Genomic DNA, 19909 nt, shown 5'->3' on the forward strand with positions numbered 1-19909 from the left:
GAGACTTTAAATTGAACTCATCCTGTTTCCATCGATCTTCCTTGAGATGTTTCTACAACTTGCTTGGAGTCCACCTGTGGTAAATTCAATTCATTGGACAGGAAACAGGATTGTGTCGAGGCACAGTTCTGGACCTCTCTACAGGCAAAGTTGGCCCCTCTTTTCAGCAGCAAACTGCTCTAATTCTTCAATGTTTGAGGGATGCCCTCCACCAAATGCTGTTTTCCAGATCTCTCCATTGGTTTCGGATGGGATTCAGGTCTGGACTCTTCGCTGGCCGCTCCAGAACAGTCCGGCGTGTCTTTTTGAACCATTCCTGAGTGCTTATTGATGTGTGTTTGGGGTCGTTGTCCTGCTGGAAGACCTACATCCATCAATGGAGACCAGTTTTTGGACATTGGTCTCAAACACCTGATCATCTGCTGTATACTTTGTGGCACGTTCAACACAAAACACTAAAGCACACAGAGCTGGTAAAGGCTAATCTGATCCTGGGCTGTTTCACTACACACAGAGCTGGTAAAGGCTAATCTGATCCTGGGCTGTTTCATTACACACAGAGCTGGTAAAGGCTAATCTGATCCTGGGCTGTTTCATTACACAGAGCTGGTAAAGGCTAATCTGATCCTGGGCTGTTTCATTACACACAGAGCTGGTAAAGGCTAATCTGATCCTGGGCTGTTTCATTACACACAGAGCTGGTAAAGGCTAATCTGATCCTGGGCTGTTTCATTACACACAGAGCTGGTAAAGGCTAATCTGATCCTGGGCTGTTTCATTACACACAGAGCTGGTAAAGGCTAATCTGATCCTGGGCTGTTTCATTACACACAGAGCTGGTAAAGGCTAATCTGATCCTGGGCTGTTTCATTACACACAGAGCTGGTAAAGGCTAATCTGATCCTGGGCTGTTTCACTACACACAGAGCTGGTAAAGGCTAATCTGATCCTGGGCTGTTTCATTACACACAGAGCTGGTAAAGGCTAATCTGATCCTGGGCTGTTTCATTACACACAGAGCTGGTAAAGGCTAATCTGATCCTGGGCTGTTTCATTACACACAGAGCTGGTAAAGGCTAATCTGATCCTGGGCTGTTTCATTACACACAGACCAAACAGACCAGACAGACCAAACCAGACAGACCAGACAGACAGACCAGACAGACCAGACCAGACAGACCAAACAGACCAAACAGACCAGACAGACCAGACAGACCAGACAGACCAGACAGACCAAACAGACCAGACAGACCAGACAGACCAGACCAGACAGACAGACCAGACAGACCAAACAGACCAAACAGACCAGACAGACAGACAGACAGACAGACCAAACAGACCAGACAGACAGACAGACAGACAGACCAAACAGACCAGACAGACCAAACAGACCAAACAGACCACAGACCAAACAGACCAAACAGACCAAACAGACCAGACAGACAGACCAGACAGACCAAACAGACCAGACAGACCAAACAGACCAAACAGACCAAACAGACCAGACAGACCAGACAGACCAAACAGACCAAACAGACCAAACAGACCAGACAGACCAAACAGACCAAACAGACCAGACAGACCAAACAGACCAAACAGACCAGACAGACCAAACAGACCAGACAGACCAGACAGACCAGACAGACCAAACAGACCAGACAGACAGACCAAACAGACCAGACAGACCAGACAGACCAAACAGACCAGACAGACCAAACAGACCAAACAGACCAAACAGACCAAACAGACCAGACAGACCAGACAGACCAAACAGACCAAACAGACCAGACAGACCAAACAGACCAAACAGACCAGACAGACCAAACAGACCAGACAGACCAAACAGACCAAACAGACCAGACAGACCAAACAGACCAGACAGACCAAACAGACCAAACAGACCAAACAGACCAAACAGACCAGACAGACCAAACAGACCAAACAGACCAAACAGACCACAGACCAAACAGACCAAACAGACCAAACAGACCAAACAGACCAAACAGACAGACAGACAGACAGACCAAACAGACCAGACAGACCAAACAGACCAAACAGACCACAGACCAAACAGACCAAACAGACAGACCAGACAGACCAAACAGACCAAACAGACCAGACAGACCAAACAGACCAAACAGACCAAACAGACCAGACAGACCAGACAGACCAAACAGACCAAACAGACCAGACAGACCAGACAGACCAAACAGACCAGACAGACCAAACAGACCAAACAGACCAGACAGACCAAACAGACCAGACAGACCAGACAGACCAAACAGACCAGACAGACAGACCAAACAGACCAGACAGACCAAAACAGACCAGACAGACCAAACAGACCAAACAGACCAAACAGACCAAACAGACCAGACAGACCAGACAGACCAAACAGACCAAACAGACCAGACAGACCAAACAGACCAAACAGACCAGACAGACCAAACAGACCAGACAGACCAAACAGACCAAACAGACCAGACAGACCAAACAGACCAGACAGACCAAACAGACCAAACAGACCAAACAGACCAAACAGACCAGACAGACCAACAGACCAAACAGACCAAACAGACCACAGACCAACAGACCAGACAGACCAGACAGACCAAACAGACCAAACAGACCAAACAGACCAAACAGACCAAACAGACCAGACAGACCAAACAGACCAGACAGACCAGACAGACCAAACAGACCAGACAGACCAGACAGACCAAACAGACCAGACAGACCAGACAGACCAAACAGACCAGACAGACCAAACAGACCAAACAGACCAAACAGACCAAACAGACCAAACAGACCAGACAGACAGACCAAACAGACCAAACAGACCAAACAGACCAAACAGACCAAACAGACCAGACAGACCAAACAGACCAAACAGACCAAACAGACCAAACAGACCAGACAGACCAGACAGACCAGACAGACCAAACAGACCAGACAGACCAAACAGACCAAACAGACCAAACAGACCAGACAGACCAAACAGACCAGACAGACCAACAGACCAGACAGACCAGACAGACCAACAGACCAACAGACCAACAGACCAAACAGACCAGACAGACCAGACAGACCAAACAGACCAAACAGACCAGACAGACCAGACAGACCAAACAGACCAGACAGACCAAACAGACCAAACAGACCAGACAGACCAAACAGACCAAACAGACCAAACAGACCAAACAGACCAGACAGACCAAACAGACCAAACAGACCAAACAGACCAAACAGACCAAACAGACCAAACAGACCAGACAGACCAAACAGACCAAACAGACCAGACAGACCAAACAGACCAAACAGACCAAACAGACCAAACAGACCAAACAGACCAAACAGACCAAACAGACCAGACAGACCAAACAGACCAAACAGACCAAACAGACCAAACAGACCAGACAGACCAAACAGACCAAACAGACCAAACAGACGTTAACAAAAAAAGTACTTTATTTTTTTTACACGTCAGTTTGATTCATGTCCCGAAAAATAATGCACACTTAAAAACTAGTGCATGTATACAAATATAAAATAATTATAATAATGCATACTTACAAATGATATAAACATGTAACAGCACAGTAATGTACTCAATGGTTTAACAGCGTATGTTCTGAGACGGCTTGTTTCCCTAATGGCACCTTATTCCACTTATAGTGCACTACATAGGGAATAGGGCCCATAGTAGTGCACTACATAGGGAATAGGGACCATTGTAGCGCACTACATAGGGAATAGGGACCATTGTAGCGCACTACATAGGGAATAGGGACCATTGTAGCGCACTACATAGGGAATAGGGCCCATTGTAGCGCACTACATAGGGAATAGGGCCCATTGTAGCGCACTACATAGGGAATAGGGACCATTGTAGCGCACTACATAGGGAATAGGGACCATTGTAGCGCACTACATAGGGAATAGGGACCATTGTAGCGCACTACATAGGGAATAGGGACCATAGTAGCGCACTACATAGGGAATAGGGACCATAGTAGCGCACTACATAGGGAATAGGGCCCATAGTAGTGCACTACATAGGGAAAAGGGCCCATAGGAGTGCACTACATAGGGAATAGGGTGACATTTGGGGACAACCCCTTACACTCAACAGACAAATCAAAAGCACGTCTCCTTGATTTATATCAAATAAAACCTAGGCTCAAATAAAGAAGTAATGCCACAGGAGAGCGACATCAAAGCGTAGGCCCAGTAGGCTGCTACTGGCTCCATCTTCAGACAACACACCTGCTGTAGTCACTGGATGTCCCAGTGAAAAGCTGCATCTCTAATGGGACACTATTCCCCCTATATGGGCCCTGGTCATTAATGACTTCCTATCCCCCCATATGGGCCCTGGTCATTAATGACTTCCTATCCCCCCATATGGGCCATGGTCATTAATGACTTCCTATTCCCCCTTTATGGGCCCTGGTCATTAATGACTTCCTATCCCCCCTATATGGGCCCTGGTCATTAATGACTTCCTATCCCCCCATATGGGCCCTGGTCATTAATGACTTCCTATCCCCCCATATGGGCCCCGGTCAAATGTAGAATGAGTTGCCATTTGGGTCCCCCCCCCCCTCATGAGTAGCATGAGTCCATAGACAGAATATATTACTAAGGTGTTTGAGGCTTGAGACTTGCTGATCAGCCTGACTAACCCAACACCTTATTGAGACTTGCTGATCAGCCTGACTAACCCAAAACCTTATTTAGACTTGTTGATCAGCCTGACTAACCCAAAACCTTATTGAGACTTGATCAGCCTGACTAACCCAACACCTCATTGAGACTTGCTGATCAGCCTGACTAGCCCAACACCTTATTGAGACTTGTTGATCAGCCTGACTAACCCAATACCTTATTGAGACTTGTTGATCAGCCTGACTAACACAACACCTTATTGAGACTTGTTGATCCCAACACCTCATTGAGACTTGTTGATCAGCCTGACTAACCCAACACCTCATTGAGACTTGTTGATCAGCCTGACTAACCCAATACCTTATTGAGACTTGTTGATCAGCCTGACTAACCCAATACCTTATTGAGACTTGTTGATCAGCCTGACTAACCCAACACCTCATTGAGACTTGTTGATCAGCCTGACTAACACAACACCTTATTGAGACTTGTTGATCCCAACACCTCATTGAGACTTGTTGATCAGCCTGACTAACCCAACACCTCATTGAGACTTTCTGATCAGCCTGACTAACCCAATACCTTATTGAGACTTGTTGATCAGCCTGACTAACCCAATACCTTATTGAGACTTGTTGATCAGCCTGACTAACCCAACACCTCATTGAGACTTGTTGATCAGCCTGACTAACCCAACACCTCATTGAGACTTGCTGATCAGCCTGACTAACCCAACACCTCATTGAGACTTGCTGATCAGCCTGACTAACCCAACACATCATTGAGACTTGCTGATCAGCCTGACTAACCCAAAACCTTATTGAGACTTGCTGATCAGCCTGACTAACCCAACACCTTATTGAGACTTGCTGATCAGCCTGACTAACCCAATAGCGTATTGAGACTTGTTGATCCCAACACCTCATTGAGACTTGCTGATCAGCCTGACTAACCCAACACCTCATTGAGACTTGCTGATCAGCCTGACTAACACAACACCTTATTGAGACTTGTTGATCAGCCTGACTAACCCAACACCTCATTGAGACTTGCTGATCAGCCTGACTAACACAACACCTCATTGAGACTTGCTGATCAGCCTGACTAACCCAATACCTTATTGAGACTTGTTGATCAGCCTGACTAACCCAACACCTCATTGAGACTTGCTGATCAGCCTGACTAACCCAACACCTCATTGAGACTTGCTGATCAGCCTGACTAACCCAACACCTCATTGAGACTTGCTGATCAGCCTGACTAACCCAACACATCATTGAGACTTGCTGATCAGCCTGACTAACCCAACACCTTATTGAGACTTGCTGATCAGCCTGACTAACCCAATAGCGTATTGAGACTTGTTGATCCCAACACCTCATTGAGACTTGTTGATCAGCCTGACTAACCCAACACCTCATTGAGACTTGCTGATCAGCCTGACTAACCCAACACCTCATTGAGACTTGCTGATCAGCCTGACTAACCCAACACCTCATTGAGACTTGTTGATCAGCCTGACTAACCCAACACCTCATTGAGACTTGTTGATCAGCCTGACTAACCCAATACCTTATTGAGACTTGTTGATCAGCCTGACTAACCCAATACCTTATTGAGACTTGTTGATCAGCCTGACTAACCCAACACCTCATTGAGACTTGTTGATCAGCCTGACTAACACAACACCTTATTGAGACTTGTTGATCCCAACACCTCATTGAGACTTGTTGATCAGCCTGACTAACCCAACACCTTATTGAGACTTGCTGATCAGCCTGACTAACCCAACACCTTATTGAGACTTGTTGATCAGCCTGACTAACCCAACACCTTATTGAGACTTGCTGATCAGCCTGACTAACACAACACCTTATTGAGACTTGTTGATCCCAACACCTCATTGAGACTTGTTGATCAGCCTGACTAACCCAACACCTCATTGAGACTTGCTGATCAGCCTGACTAACCCAATACCTTATTGAGACTTGTTGATCAGCCTGACTAACCCAATAGCGTATTGAGACTTGCTGATCAGCCTGACTAACCCAATACCTTATTGAGACTTGCTGATCAGCCTGACTAACCCAATAGCGTATTGAGACTTGCTGATCAGCCTGACTAACCCAACACCTCATTGAGACTTGCTGATCAGCCTGACTAACCCAATAGCGTATTGATCAGCCTGACTAACCCAATAGCGTATTGATCAGCCTGACTAACCCAATAGCGTATTGATCAGCCTGACTAACCCAATAGCGTATTGATCAGCCTGACTAACCCAATAGCGTATTGATCAGCCTGACTAACCCAATAGCGTATTGATCAGCCTGACTAACCCAATAGCGTATTGATCAGCCTGACTAACCCAATAGCGTATTGATCAGCCTGACTAACCCAATAGCGTATTGATCAGCCTGACTAACCCAATAGCGTATTGATCAGCCTGACTAACCCAATAGCGTATGAGACTTGCTGATCAGCCTGACTAACCCAATAGCGTATGAGACTTGTTGATCAGCCTGACTAACCCAATAGCGTATTGATCAGCCTGACTAACCCAATAGCGTATTGATCAGCCTGACTAACCCAATGGCGTATTGATCAGCCTGACTAACCCAATAGCGTATTGATCAGCCTGACTAACCCAATAGCGTATTGATCAGCCTGACTAACCCAATAGCGTATGGCTCCAGAGGTTCAATAATATAATAGCACCTACTAACCAACAGATAAAGTGGCAACAAGGAAAACGTGGTCTCTGCTGAACGCAGAAGGCTACAGTCAAATGATCCTATATTTGGCCCAAATGACACCCTGTTCCCTATAAAGTGCACTACTTCTGATCAGAGCACTATGGTAGTGCACTACTTTTGAACTGGTCATTTAGGGTGCCATTTTGGATTTAGCCAGAAGGATATAATAATGTGTATTACATTCATTTAAATAAAGCAGGTTTAAAGCCAGCCAGGTCTCTCCCTAGACTAGTTACAGACAACAGGTCTCTCCCTAGACTAGTTACAGACAACAGGTCTCTCCCTAGACTAGTTACAGACAACAGGTCTCTCCCTAGACTAGTTACAGACAACAGGTCTCTCCCTAGACTAGTTACAGACAACAGGTCTCTCCCTAGACTAGTTACAGACAACAGGTCTCTCCCTAGACTAGTTACAGACAACAGGTCTCTCCCTAGACTAGTTACAGACAACAGGTCTCTCCCTAGACTAGTTACAGACAACAGGTCTCTCCCTAGACTAGTTACAGACAACAGGTCTCTCCCTAGACTAGTTACAGACAACAGGTCTCTCCCTAGACTAGTTACAGACAACAGGTCTCTCCCTAGACTAGTTACAGACAACAGGTCTCTCCCTAGACTAGTTACAGACAACAGGTCTCTCCCTAGACTAGTTACAGACAACAGGTCTCTCCTAGACTAGTTACAGACAACAGGTCTCTCCCTAGACTAGTTACAGACAACAGGTCTCTCCCTAGACTAGTTTACAGACAACAGGTCTCTCCCTAGACTAGTTACAGACAACAGGTCTCTCCCTAGACTAGTTACAGACAACAGGTCTCTCCCTAGACTAGTTACAGACAACAGGTCTCTCCCTAGACTAGTTACAGACAACAGGTCTCTCCCTAGACTAGTTACAGACAACAGGTCTCTCCCTAGACTAGTTACAGACAACAGGTCTCTCCCTAGACTAGTTACAGACAACAGGTCTCTCCCTAGACTAGTTACAGACAACAGGTCTCTCCCAGACTAGTTACAGACAACAGGTCTCTCCCTAGACTAGTTACAGACAACAGGTCTCTCCCTAGACTAGTTACAGACAACAGGTCTCTCCCTAGACTAGTTACAGACAACAGGTCTCTCCCTAGACTAGTTACAGACAACAGGTCTCTCCCTAGACTAGTTACAGACAACAGGTCTCTCCCTAGACTAGTTACAGACAACAGGTCTCTCCCTAGACAGTTACAGACAACAGGTCTCTCCCTAGACTAGTTAACAGACAACAGGTCTCTCCCTAGACTAGTTACAGACAACAGGTCTCTCCCTAGACTAGTTACAGACAACAGGTCTCTCCCTAGACTAGTTACAGACAACAGGTCTCTCTCAAGACTAGTTACTGGTTACAGACAACAGGTCTCTCCCTAGACTAGTTATAGGTTACAGACAACAGGTCTCTCCCCTAGACTAGTTACAGACAACAGGTCTCTCCCTGATAGTTACAGACAACAGGTCTCTCCCTAGACTAGTTACAGACAACAGGTCTCTCCCTAGACTAGTTACAGACAAAGGTCTCTCCCTAGACTGTTACAGGACACAGGTATCCTAGACAGTACAGACAAGGTCTCTCCCTAGACTAGTTACAGACAACAGTCTCTCCCTAGACTAGTTACAGACAACAGGTCTCTCCCTAGACTAGTTACAGACAACAGGTCTCTCCCTAGACTAGTTACAGACAACAGGTCTCTCCCTAGACTAGTTACAGACAACAGGTCTCTCCCAAGACTAGTTACTGGTTACAGACAACAGGTCTCTCCCTAGACTAGTTATAGGTTACAGACAACAGGTCTCTCCCTAGACTAGTTACAGACAACAGGTCTCTCCCTAGACTAGTTATAGGTTACAGACAACAGGTCTCTCCCTAGACTAGTTACTGGTTACAGACAACAGGTCTCTCCCTAGACTAGTTACTGGTTACAGACAACAGGTCTCTCCCTAGACTAGTTACTGGTTACAGACAACAGGTCTCTCCCTAGACTAGTTACTGGTTACAGACAACAGGTCTCTCCCTAGACTAGTTATAGGTTACAGACAACAGGTCTCTCCCTAGACTAGTTATAGGTTACAGACAACAGGTCTCTCCCTAGACTAGTTACTGGTTACAGACAACAGGTCTCTCCCTAGACTAGTTACTGGTTACAGACAACAGGTCTCTCCCTAGACTAGTTATAGGTTACAGACAACAGGTCTCTCCCTAGACTAGTTATAGGTTACAGACAACAGGTCTCTCCCTAGACTAGTTACTGGTTACAGACAACAGGTCTCTCCCTAGACTAGTTATAGGTTACAGACAACAGGTCTCTCCCTAGACTAGTTACTGGTTACAGACAACAGGTCTCTCCCTAGACTAGTTATAGGTTAAAGACAACAGGTCTCTCCCTAGACTAGTTATAGGTTACAGACAACAGGTCTCTCCCTAGACTAGTTACTGGTTACAGACAACAGGTCTCTCCCTAGACTAGTTATAGGTTACAGACAACAGACTGCAACGCAGGGCTTGGGTCAAGAGAAGTGTTGTGTAGGATGCCGTTTGAGGTGTGGCACTATGGAAAGCAGCATCTGGGAGGTCAAGGGTCAAAGGCCACCCAGGCAGAGGTCAAGGGTGGGTGACCTCACTCTCTTTAACAGTACTCAACATAGAGGGGGGCGGGATCTGACTGATGGGACAGGTTTCAACAGCCGGCGTCTGTGATTGGACAGATATCCATTCACTCACTCCCTGTGGGGAATAATATTGCACTGTCTGTCAAATAAATATTCAACCTAGTCCACCCGGTTCTATTAGAGAGAAAAGATCAGAACATTCTGGTTCCCTTGGAAAGAACAGATGAGAACATTCCGGTTCTGTTGGAAGGAACACACTAGAACATTCTGGTTCCGTTGAGGAGAACAATTCAGAACATTCCAGTTACATTGGATAGAAAAAAAATCAGAATATTCTGATTCTTTCCTCTGATGGCAATAAAGGCAAACTGGGGCAGAGACAAAACAAAAATGAGTCTTTTATAGTCTCTTAACAGAGTACATCTACAAAAGCACACAATGCCCATTTAAAAATAAAAAAACCTAGGTGGTATTTTGAGTCTGTTTGACGGAGGAGAGCAGATCCGATGGCCTTCTGACTTCCCACAAATTCTGCAAGATGAAGGGAATCTTGAAAACATCCAGACACCCGTTTAAAGGAGAGTTGAACAAACAGAGTTTGGGAGAAACAGTAAGAGTTGTTGGAAGGGATTTGTCCTGGAGAAGTCTTTAGTTAAGGGAGGGATGGAGGGAGGAGTAACAGGAGGGATGGAGGGAGGAGTAACAGGAGGGATTTGTCCTGGAGAAGTCTTTAGTTAAGGGAGGGAGGGAGGGGTAACAGAAGGGATTTGTCCTGGAGAAGTCTTTAGTTAAGGGAGGGATGAGTAACAGAAGGGATTTGTCCTGGAGAAGTCTTTAGTTAAGGGAGGGATGAGTAACAGAAGGGATTTGTCCTGGAGAAGTCTTTAGTTAAGGGAGGGAGGAGGGAGGAGTAACAGGAGGGATTTGTCCTGGAGAAGTCTTTAGTTAAGGGAGGGAGGGAGGAGTAACAGGAGGGATTTGTCCTGGAGAAGTCTTTAGTTAAGGGAGGGATGAGTAACAGAAGGGATTTGTCCTGGAGAAGTCTTTAGTTAAGGGAGGGATGAGTAACAGAAGGGATTTGTCCTGGAGAAGCAGCAGCATCAGGTTCAGTGGAGTGAATCCTTGACATATTCTGTAGTAGAGGGAGGGAGAGATGGATGGATGGATGGATGGAGGGAGAAGAGGAGGGATGGATGGAGGGAGAAGAGGAGGGAGGGATGGATGGAGGGAGAAGAGGAGGGAGAAGTAGAGGGAGGGATGGAGGGAGAAGAGGAGGGAGGGATGGAGGGAGGGAGAAGAGGGAGGGAGGGATGGAGGGAGAAGAGGAGGGAGGGATGGAGGGAGAAGAGGAGAGAGAAGTAGAGGGAGGGATGGAGGGAGAAGAGGAGGGAGGGATGGAGGGAGAGATGGATGGATGGATGGATGGAGGGAGGGAGGGAGAAGAGGAGGGAGGGGTGGAGGGAGGGATGGAGAAGTAGAGGGAGGGATGGAGGGAGAAGTAGAGGGAGGGATGGATGGATGGATGGAGGGAGAAGTAGAGGGAGGGATGGAGGGAGAAGTAGAGGGAGGGATGGAGGGAGAAGTAGAGGGAGGAAGGAGTGGAGGTAGAGTGCTCCCATAATTTATACACACTTTGAAATCATTGAAATCCTTATAAATCTCCTCTCTCGCTCTCTGCTACCTCTTCCCTGCACAGCCTCCCGATCGGAGGAGAGGAAGAGGGGGTTGGAGGAGGAGTTCTCTGTAAGGAGGGATGTTGTCTTTAAGCAACCTGTCCTCTCCCGTTCGCCCACTCAGACCAGTCCAGAGTCTTTAGCCATCTTGTAGAAGATTCCTCTCTTGGTGATGAGAGTGGAGGGAGAGTCAAACTCTGCCATCTCCCCTTTATCCAGGACCAGCACTCTGAAGGGAGGAGAGAGAGAGATGAGAGAGAGAAAGACCAGGTGTCTGTGTTTTCATATATTACCTGGTGTAGTCCATGATAGTATTGAGTCAGTCTATATATTACCTGGTGTAGCCCATGATAGTATTGAGTCAGTCTATATATTACCTGGTGTAGTCCATGATAGTATTGAGTCAGTCTATATATTACCTGGTGTAGTCCATGATAGTATTGAGTCAGTCTATATATTACCTGGTGTAGTCCATGATAGTATTGAGTCAGTCTATATATTACCTGGTGTAGTCCGTGATAGTACTGAGTCAGTCTATATATTACCTGGTGTAGTCTGTGATAGTACTGAGTCAGTCTATATATTACCTGGTGTAGTCTGTGATAGTACTGAGTCAGTCTATATATTACCTGGTGTAGTCTGTGATAGTACTGAGTCAGTCTATATATTACCTGATGTAGTCTGTGATAGTACTGAGTCAGTCTATATATTACCTGATGTAGTCTGTGATAGTACTGAGTCAGTCTATATATTACCTGATGTAGTCTGTGATAGTACTGAGTCAGTCTATATATTACCTGGTGTAGTCCATGATAGTATTGAGTCTGTGTGCGATGGTCAGGACAGTGCAGTCATCAAACTGGGTTCTGATGGTGGACTGGATCAGGTTGTCTGTCTCCAGGTCCACAGCAGCCGTGGCCTCATCCAGAACCAAGATCTTCGTCTTCCTCAGGAGGGCTCGGGCCAGACACACCAGCTGGCGCTGACCCAGACTGGAGAGAGATTATGTTAATGAGAGAGAGAGAGGTAAGAAACGAGAAGGAGAGAGGTAAGGAGAGAGGACAGAGGTAAGGAGAGGAGGAGAGAGGAAAGGAGAGAGGACAGAGGTAAGGAGAGGAGGAGAGAGGTAAGAAGAGGAGAGAAGGACGAGAGAGAGCGAACCAGAAGCTGTGTGTGTGTATGTAATGCTATGTAGGCCTATATATGGTGTATGTAGACCTATGTATGGTGTAGGTAGGCCTATGTTGCCTTGTGTACCTGAGGTTCTCTCCTCCCTCTGAACACTCGTGGTTGAGTTTGTCCGGCAGGCCCGACACAAAGCTCTTGAGATGGGAGAGCTCCAGGGCTCTCCACACCTCCTCATCAGAGTAGCCATCGAAGGGGTCCAGATTCATCCTCAGAGACCCAGAGAACAACACTGGATCCTGGAGGGGGAGGGAGGAGGGGGGGAGAGCCATGAGGGGGAGGGGGAGAGAGAGAAGGGGGAGAGAGGGAAAGGAGGAAGAAGAGAGGGAGAGAGGGGTGAGGGAGGGAGAGGATAAATAAAGATATTTTAAATATAACATGTTTCCAGAAGAGTGTGGGTCAGTTTGAGTGTGTCTGTATGGGCCGTGGGTGTGTACCTGTGGTATGATGGTGATCCTGGAGCGGAGTTCATGGAGACCCAGCGTAGCGATGTTAACTCCATCGATATGAATCTCTCCCTCACACGCCTCGATGATGCGGAACAATCCTAGAGTCAGAGAGGACTTCCCTGCTCCTGTACGACCTACTATACCCACCTGGAACAACAACAACAGTCACTACCCTGCTCCTGTACGACCAACTATACCCACCTGGAACAACAACAACAGTCACTACCCTGCTCCTGTACGACCAACTATACCCACCTGGTACAACAACAACAACAGTCTCTTCCCTGCTCCTGTACGACCTACTATACCCACCTGGAACAACAACAACAGTCACTACCCTGCTCCTGTACGACCTACTATACCCACCTGGAACAACAACAGTCACTACCCTGCTCCTGTACGACCTACTATACCCACCTGGAACAACAACAACAGTCACTACCCTGCTCCTGTATGACCTACAATACCCACCTGGAACAACAACAGTCACTACCCTGCTCCTGTACGACCTACTATACCCATCATACTATACCCCCGTCACGCAGGCTAATCCCCCGTCACGCAGGCTAATCCCCCGTCACGCAGGCTAATCCCCTCCCGTCACGCGGCCTAATCCCCTCCCGTCACGCGGCCTAATCCCCTCCCGTCACGCGGCCTAATCCCCTCCCGTCACGCGGCCTAATCCCCTCCCGTCACGCGGCCTAATCCCCATCTAACACCCGTCACGCGGCCTAATCCCCATCTAACACCCGTCACGCGGCCTAATCCCCATCTGTCACGCGGCCTAATCCCCATCTGTCACGCGGCCTAATCCCCATCTAACACCCGTCACGCGGCCTAATCCCCATCTAACACCCGTCACGCGGCCTAATCCCCATCTAACACCCGTCACGCGGCCTAATCCCCATCTAACACCCGTCACGCGGCCTAATCCCCCGTCACGCGGCCTAATCCCCCGTCACGCGGCCTAATCCCCCGTCACGCGGCCTAATCCCCCGTCACGCGGCCTAATCCCCCGTCACGCGGCCTAATCCCCCGTCACGCGGCCTAATCCCCCGTCACGCGGCCTAATCCCCCGTCACGCGGCCTAATCCCCCGTCACGCGGCCTAATCCCCCGTCACACCCCCGTCACGTAGCCTAAACCCCCGTCACGTAGCCTAATCCCCCGTCACGTAGCCTAATCCCCCGTCACGTAGCCTAATCCCCCATCACGCAGCCCGTACCCCCCATCACATACCTTCTCTCCTCCGTGGATGGCTACGGTGATGTTGCGTACTGCCAGTTCCTGGTCCTCTCTGTATCGCAGACCAAACCCTCTGATGTCTATGTTGCCTGCTGTGGGCCAGCCTGGAGGCAGAGACGATTGGTCATGTCTCCAGTCCGCCTGGGAGGGGACAAACAGAGGTATATACACACACAGTCATATACACAGAGTTCCCGTGTACACAACTAAATAAATAAAATAACCGTCATAACTGTTTTAAAGAAGTAGAAAGACCAGCTGACTGAAGGACAGTATGGCAGGTCATATGTTATTTTATAGAAAGACCAGCTGACTGAAGGACAGTATGGCAGGTCATATGTTATTTTATAGAAAGACCAGCTGACTGAAGGACAGTATGGCAGGTCATATGTTATTTTATAGAAAGACCAGCTGACTGAAGGACAGTATGCAGGTCATATGTTATTTTATAGAAGTAGAAAGACCAGCTGACTGAAGGACAGTATGGCAGGTCATATGTTATTTTATAGGAGTAGAAAGACCAGCTGACTGAAGGACAGTATGGTAGGTCATGTTATTTTATAGAAAGACCAGCTGACTGAAGGACAGTATGGCAGGTCATATGTTATTTTATAGAAGTAGAAAGACCAGCTGACTGAAGGACAGTATGGCAGGTCATATGTTATTTTATAGGAATAGAAAGACCAGCTGACTGAAGGACAGTATGGTAGGTCATGTTATTTTATAGAAAGACCAGCTGACTGAAGGACAGTATGGCAGGTCATATGTTATTTTATAGAAGTAGAAAGACCAGCTGACTGAAGGACAGTATGGCAGATCATATGTTATTTTATAGAAAGACCAGCTGACTGAAGGACAGTATGCAGGTCATATGTTATTTTATAGAAAGACCAGCTGACTGAAGGACAGTATGGCAGGTCATATGTTATTTTATAGAAAGACCAGCTGACTGAAGGACAGTATGGCAGGTCATATGTTATTTTATAGAAAGACCAGCTGACTGAAGGACAGTATGGCAGGTCATATGTTATTTTATAGAAAGACCAGCTGACTGAAGGACAGTATGGCAGGTCATATGTTATTTTATAGAAAGACCAGCTGACTGAAGGACAGTATGGCAGGTCATATGTTATTTTATAGGAGTAGAAAGACCAGCTGACTGAAGGACAGTATGGCAGGTCATATGTTATTTTATAGGAGTAGAAAGACCAGCTGACTGAAGGACAGTATGGCAGGTCATATGTTATTTTATAGAAAGACCAGCTGACTGAAGGACAGTATGGCAGGTCATATGTTATTTTATAGAAGTAGAAAGACCAGCTGACTGAAGGACAGTACGGCAGGTCATATGTTATTTTATAGAAAGACCAGCTGACTGAAGGACAGTATGGCAGGTCATATGTTATTTTATAGAAAGACCAGCTGACTGAAGGACAGTATGGCAGGTCATATGTTATTTTATAGGAATAGAAAGACCAGCTGACTGAAGGACAGTATGGCAGGTCATATGTTATTTTATAGAAGTAGAAAGACCAGCTGACTGAAGGACAGTACGGCAGGTCATATGTTATTTTATAGGAGTAGAAAGACCAGCTGACTGAAGGACAGTATGGCAGGTCATATGTTATTTTATAGGAGTAGAAAGACCAGCTGACTGAAGGACAGTATGCAGGTCATATGTTATTTTATAGAAAGACCAGCTGACTGAAGGACAGTATGGCAGGTCATATGTTATTTTATAGAAAGACCAGCTGACTGAAGGACAGTATGGCAGGTCATATGTTATTTTATAGAAAGACCAGCTGACTGAAGGACAGTATGGCAGGTCATATGTTATTTTATAGAAAGACCAGCTGACTGAAGGACAGTATGGCAGGTCATATGTTATTTTATAGAAAGACCAGCTGACTGAAGGACAGTATGGCAGGTCATATGTTATTTTATAGGAGTAGAAAGACCAGCTGACTGAAGGACAGTATGGCAGGTCATATGTTATTTTATAGGAGTAGAAAGACCAGCTGACTGAAGGACAGTATGGCAGGTCATATGTTATTTTATAGGAGTAGAAAGACCAGCTGACTGAAGGACAGTATGGCAGGTCATATGTTATTTTATAGAAAGACCAGCTGACTGAAGGACAGTATGGCAGGTCATATGTTATTTTATAGAAAGACCAGCTGACTGAAGGACAGTATGGCAGGTCATATGTTATTTTATAGAAAGACCAGCTGACTGAAGGACAGTATGGCAGGTCATATGTTATTTTATAGGAGTAGAAAGACCAGCTGACTGAAGGACAGTATGGCAGGTCATATGTTATTTTATAGGAGTAGAAAGACCAGCTGACTGAAGGACAGTATGGCAGGTCATATGTTATTTTATAGAAAGACCAGCTGACTGAAGGACAGTATGGCAGGTCATATGTTATTTTATAGAAAGACCAGCTGACTGAAGGACAGTATGGCAGGTCATATGTTATTTTATAGGAATAGAAAGACCAGCTGACTGAAGGACAGTATGGCAGGTCATATGTTATTTTATAGAAGTAGAAAGACCAGCTGACTGAAGGACAGTACGGCAGGTCATATGTTATTTTATAGGAGTAGAAAGACCAGCTGACTGAAGGACAGTATGGCAGGTCATATGTTATTTTATAGGAGTAGAAAGACCAGCTGACTGAAGGACAGTATGGTAGGTCATGTTATTTTATAGAAAGACCAGCTGACTGAAGGACAGTATGGCAGGTCATATGTTATTTTATAGAAAGACCAGCTGACTGAAGGACAGTATGGCAGGTCATATGTTATTTAATAGAAAGACCAGCTGACTGAAGGACAGTATGGCAGGTCATATGTTATTTTATAGGAATAGAAAGACCAGCTGACTGAAGGACAGTATGGCAGGTCATATGTTATTTTATAGAAGTAGAAAGACCAGCTGACTGAAGGACAGTACGGCAGGTCATATGTTATTTTATAGGAGTAGAAAGACCAGCTGACTGAAGGACAGTATGGTAGGTCATGTTATTTTATAGAAAGACCAGCTGACTGAAGGACAGTATGGCAGGTCATATGTTATTTTATAGAAAGACCAGCTGACTGAAGGACAGTATGGCAGGTCATATGTTATTTAATAGAAAGACCAGCTGACTGAAGGACAGTATGGCAGGTCATATGTTATTTTATAGGAATAGAAAGACCAGCTGACTGAAGGACAGTATGGCAGGTCATATGTTATTTTATAGAAGTAGAAAGACCAGCTGACTGAAGGACAGTACGGCAGGTCATATGTTATTTTATAGGAGTAGAAAGACCAGCTGACTGAAGGACAGTATGGCAGGTCATATGTTATTTTATAGGAGTAGAAAGACCAGCTGACTGAAGGACAGTACGGCAGGTCATATGTTATTTTATAGAAAGACCAGCTGACTGAAGGACAGTATGGCAGGTCATATGTTATTTTATAGAAAGACCAGCTGACTGAAGGACAGTATGGCAGGTCATATGTTATTTTATAGGAATAGAAAGACCAGCTGACTGAAGGACAGTATGGCAGGTCATATGTTATTTTATAGAAGTAGAAAGACCAGCTGACTGAAGGACAGTACGGCAGGTCATATGTTATTTTATAGGAGTAGAAAGACCAGCTGACTGAAGGACAGTATGGCAGGTCATATGTTATTTTATAGGAGTAGAAAGACCAGCTGACTGAAGGACAGTATGCAGGTCATATGTTATTTTATAGAAAGACCAGCTGACTGAAGGACAGTATGGCAGGTCATATGTTATTTTATAGAAAGACCAGCTGACTGAAGGACAGTATGGCAGGTCATATGTTATTTTATAGAAAGACCAGCTGACTGAAGGACAGTATGGCAGGTCATATGTTATTTTATAGAAAGACCAGCTGACTGAAGGACAGTATGGCAGGTCATATGTTATTTTATAGAAAGACCAGCTGACTGAAGGACAGTATGGCAGGTCATATGTTATTTTATAGGAGTAGAAAGACCAGCTGACTGAAGGACAGTATGGCAGGTCATATGTTATTTTATAGGAGTAGAAAGACCAGCTGACTGAAGGACAGTATGGCAGGTCATATGTTATTTTATAGAAAGACCAGCTGACTGAAGGACAGTATGGCAGGTCATATGTTATTTTATAGAAAGACCAGCTGACTGAAGGACAGTATGGCAGGTCATATGTTATTTTATAGAAAGACCAGCTGACTGAAGGACAGTATGGCAGGTCATATGTTATTTTATAGGAGTAGAAAGACCAGCTGACTGAAGGACAGTATGGCAGGTCATATGTTATTTTATAGGAGTAGAAAGACCAGCTGACTGAAGGACAGTATGGCAGGTCATATGTTATTTTATAGAAAGACCAGCTGACTGAAGGACAGTATGGCAGGTCATATGTTATTTTATAGAAAGACCAGCTGACTGAAGGACAGTATGGCAGGTCATATGTTATTTTATAGGAATAGAAAGACCAGCTGACTGAAGGACAGTATGGCAGGTCATATGTTATTTTATAGAAGTAGAAAGACCAGCTGACTGAAGGACAGTACGGCAGGTCATATGTTATTTTATAGGAGTAGAAAGACCAGCTGACTGAAGGACAGTATGGCAGGTCATATGTTATTTTATAGGAGTAGAAAGACCAGCTGACTGAAGGACAGTATGGTAGGTCATGTTATTTTATAGAAAGACCAGCTGACTGAAGGACAGTATGGCAGGTCATATGTTATTTTATAGAAAGACCAGCTGACTGAAGGACAGTATGGCAGGTCATATGTTATTTAATAGAAAGACCAGCTGACTGAAGGACAGTATGGCAGGTCATATGTTATTTTATAGGAATAGAAAGACCAGCTGACTGAAGGACAGTATGGCAGGTCATATGTTATTTTATAGAAGTAGAAAGACCAGCTGACTGAAGGACAGTACGGCAGGTCATATGTTATTTTATAGGAGTAGAAAGACCAGCTGACTGAAGGACAGTATGGCAGGTCATATGTTATTTTATAGGAGTAGAAAGACCAGCTGACTGAAGGACAGTATGCAGGTCATATGTTATTTTATAGAAAGACCAGCTGACTGAAGGACAGTATGGCAGGTCATATGTTATTTTATAGAAAGACCAGCTGACTGAAGGACAGTATGGCAGGTCATATGTTATTTTATAGAAAGACCAGCTGACTGAAGGACAGTATGGCAGGTCATATGTTATTTTATAGAAAGACCAGCTGACTGAAGGACAGTATGGCAGGTCATATGTTATTTTATAGAAA

General features: G+C 45.6%; 2 protein-coding genes across 22 annotated transcripts in view; both read right to left on the reverse strand.

Moving 5' to 3' along the window:
* Positions 1-3446: 3446 nt before the first annotated feature.
* Positions 3447-6916, reverse strand: LOC116373086 (rab11 family-interacting protein 3-like). Of its 21 annotated transcripts, none has more exons than XM_031821803.1 (2): positions 6568-6916; positions 3447-6501 (listed from the first exon to the last, which is right to left on the reverse strand). In XM_031821803.1, exons 1-2 carry the CDS (start codon positions 6804-6806, stop codon positions 4737-4739), a joined length of 2004 nt encoding a protein of 667 aa, XP_031677663.1. In that variant the 5' UTR covers positions 6807-6916; the 3' UTR covers positions 3447-4736. The 21 variants fall into 21 exon arrangements, with proteins under 21 accessions (XP_031677663.1, XP_031677675.1, XP_031677665.1 ...); XM_031821815.1 differs by having other exon boundaries at positions 3447-6279; positions 6463-6916; XM_031821805.1 differs by having other exon boundaries at positions 3447-6357; positions 6424-6916.
* Positions 6917-11571: 4655 nt separating this feature from the next.
* LOC109887194 (multidrug resistance-associated protein 1-like) overlaps positions 11572-19909 on the reverse strand; it is a 57764-nt gene continuing 49426 nt past the window's right edge. The window contains 5 exon segments of the mRNA XM_031821792.1: positions 11572-11965; positions 12534-12728; positions 12994-13160; positions 13359-13517; positions 14609-14755. Coding sequence (XP_031677652.1) covers positions 11857-11965; positions 12534-12728; positions 12994-13160; positions 13359-13517; positions 14609-14755 — 777 coding nt within the window. The 3' untranslated portion in view covers positions 11572-11856.

Source organism: Oncorhynchus kisutch, unplaced genomic scaffold, assembly GCF_002021735.2.
Source record: "Oncorhynchus kisutch isolate 150728-3 unplaced genomic scaffold, Okis_V2 scaffold4017, whole genome shotgun sequence".
Taxonomy (NCBI): domain Eukaryota; kingdom Metazoa; phylum Chordata; class Actinopteri; order Salmoniformes; family Salmonidae; genus Oncorhynchus; species Oncorhynchus kisutch.

Bases quoted from the DNA above. Each gene is read 5' to 3' on its own strand.
- LOC116373086 (XM_031821800.1), bottom strand. From the start codon at position 6,806: ATGAGGTGTTGGGTTAGTCAGGCTGATCAGCAAGTCTCAATACGCTAT. The intron at 6,046-6,084 runs GTGTTGGGTTAG...AGTCTCAATGAG, and splicing joins GATCAGCAAGTCTCAATGAG to GTGTTGGGATCAACAAGTCT.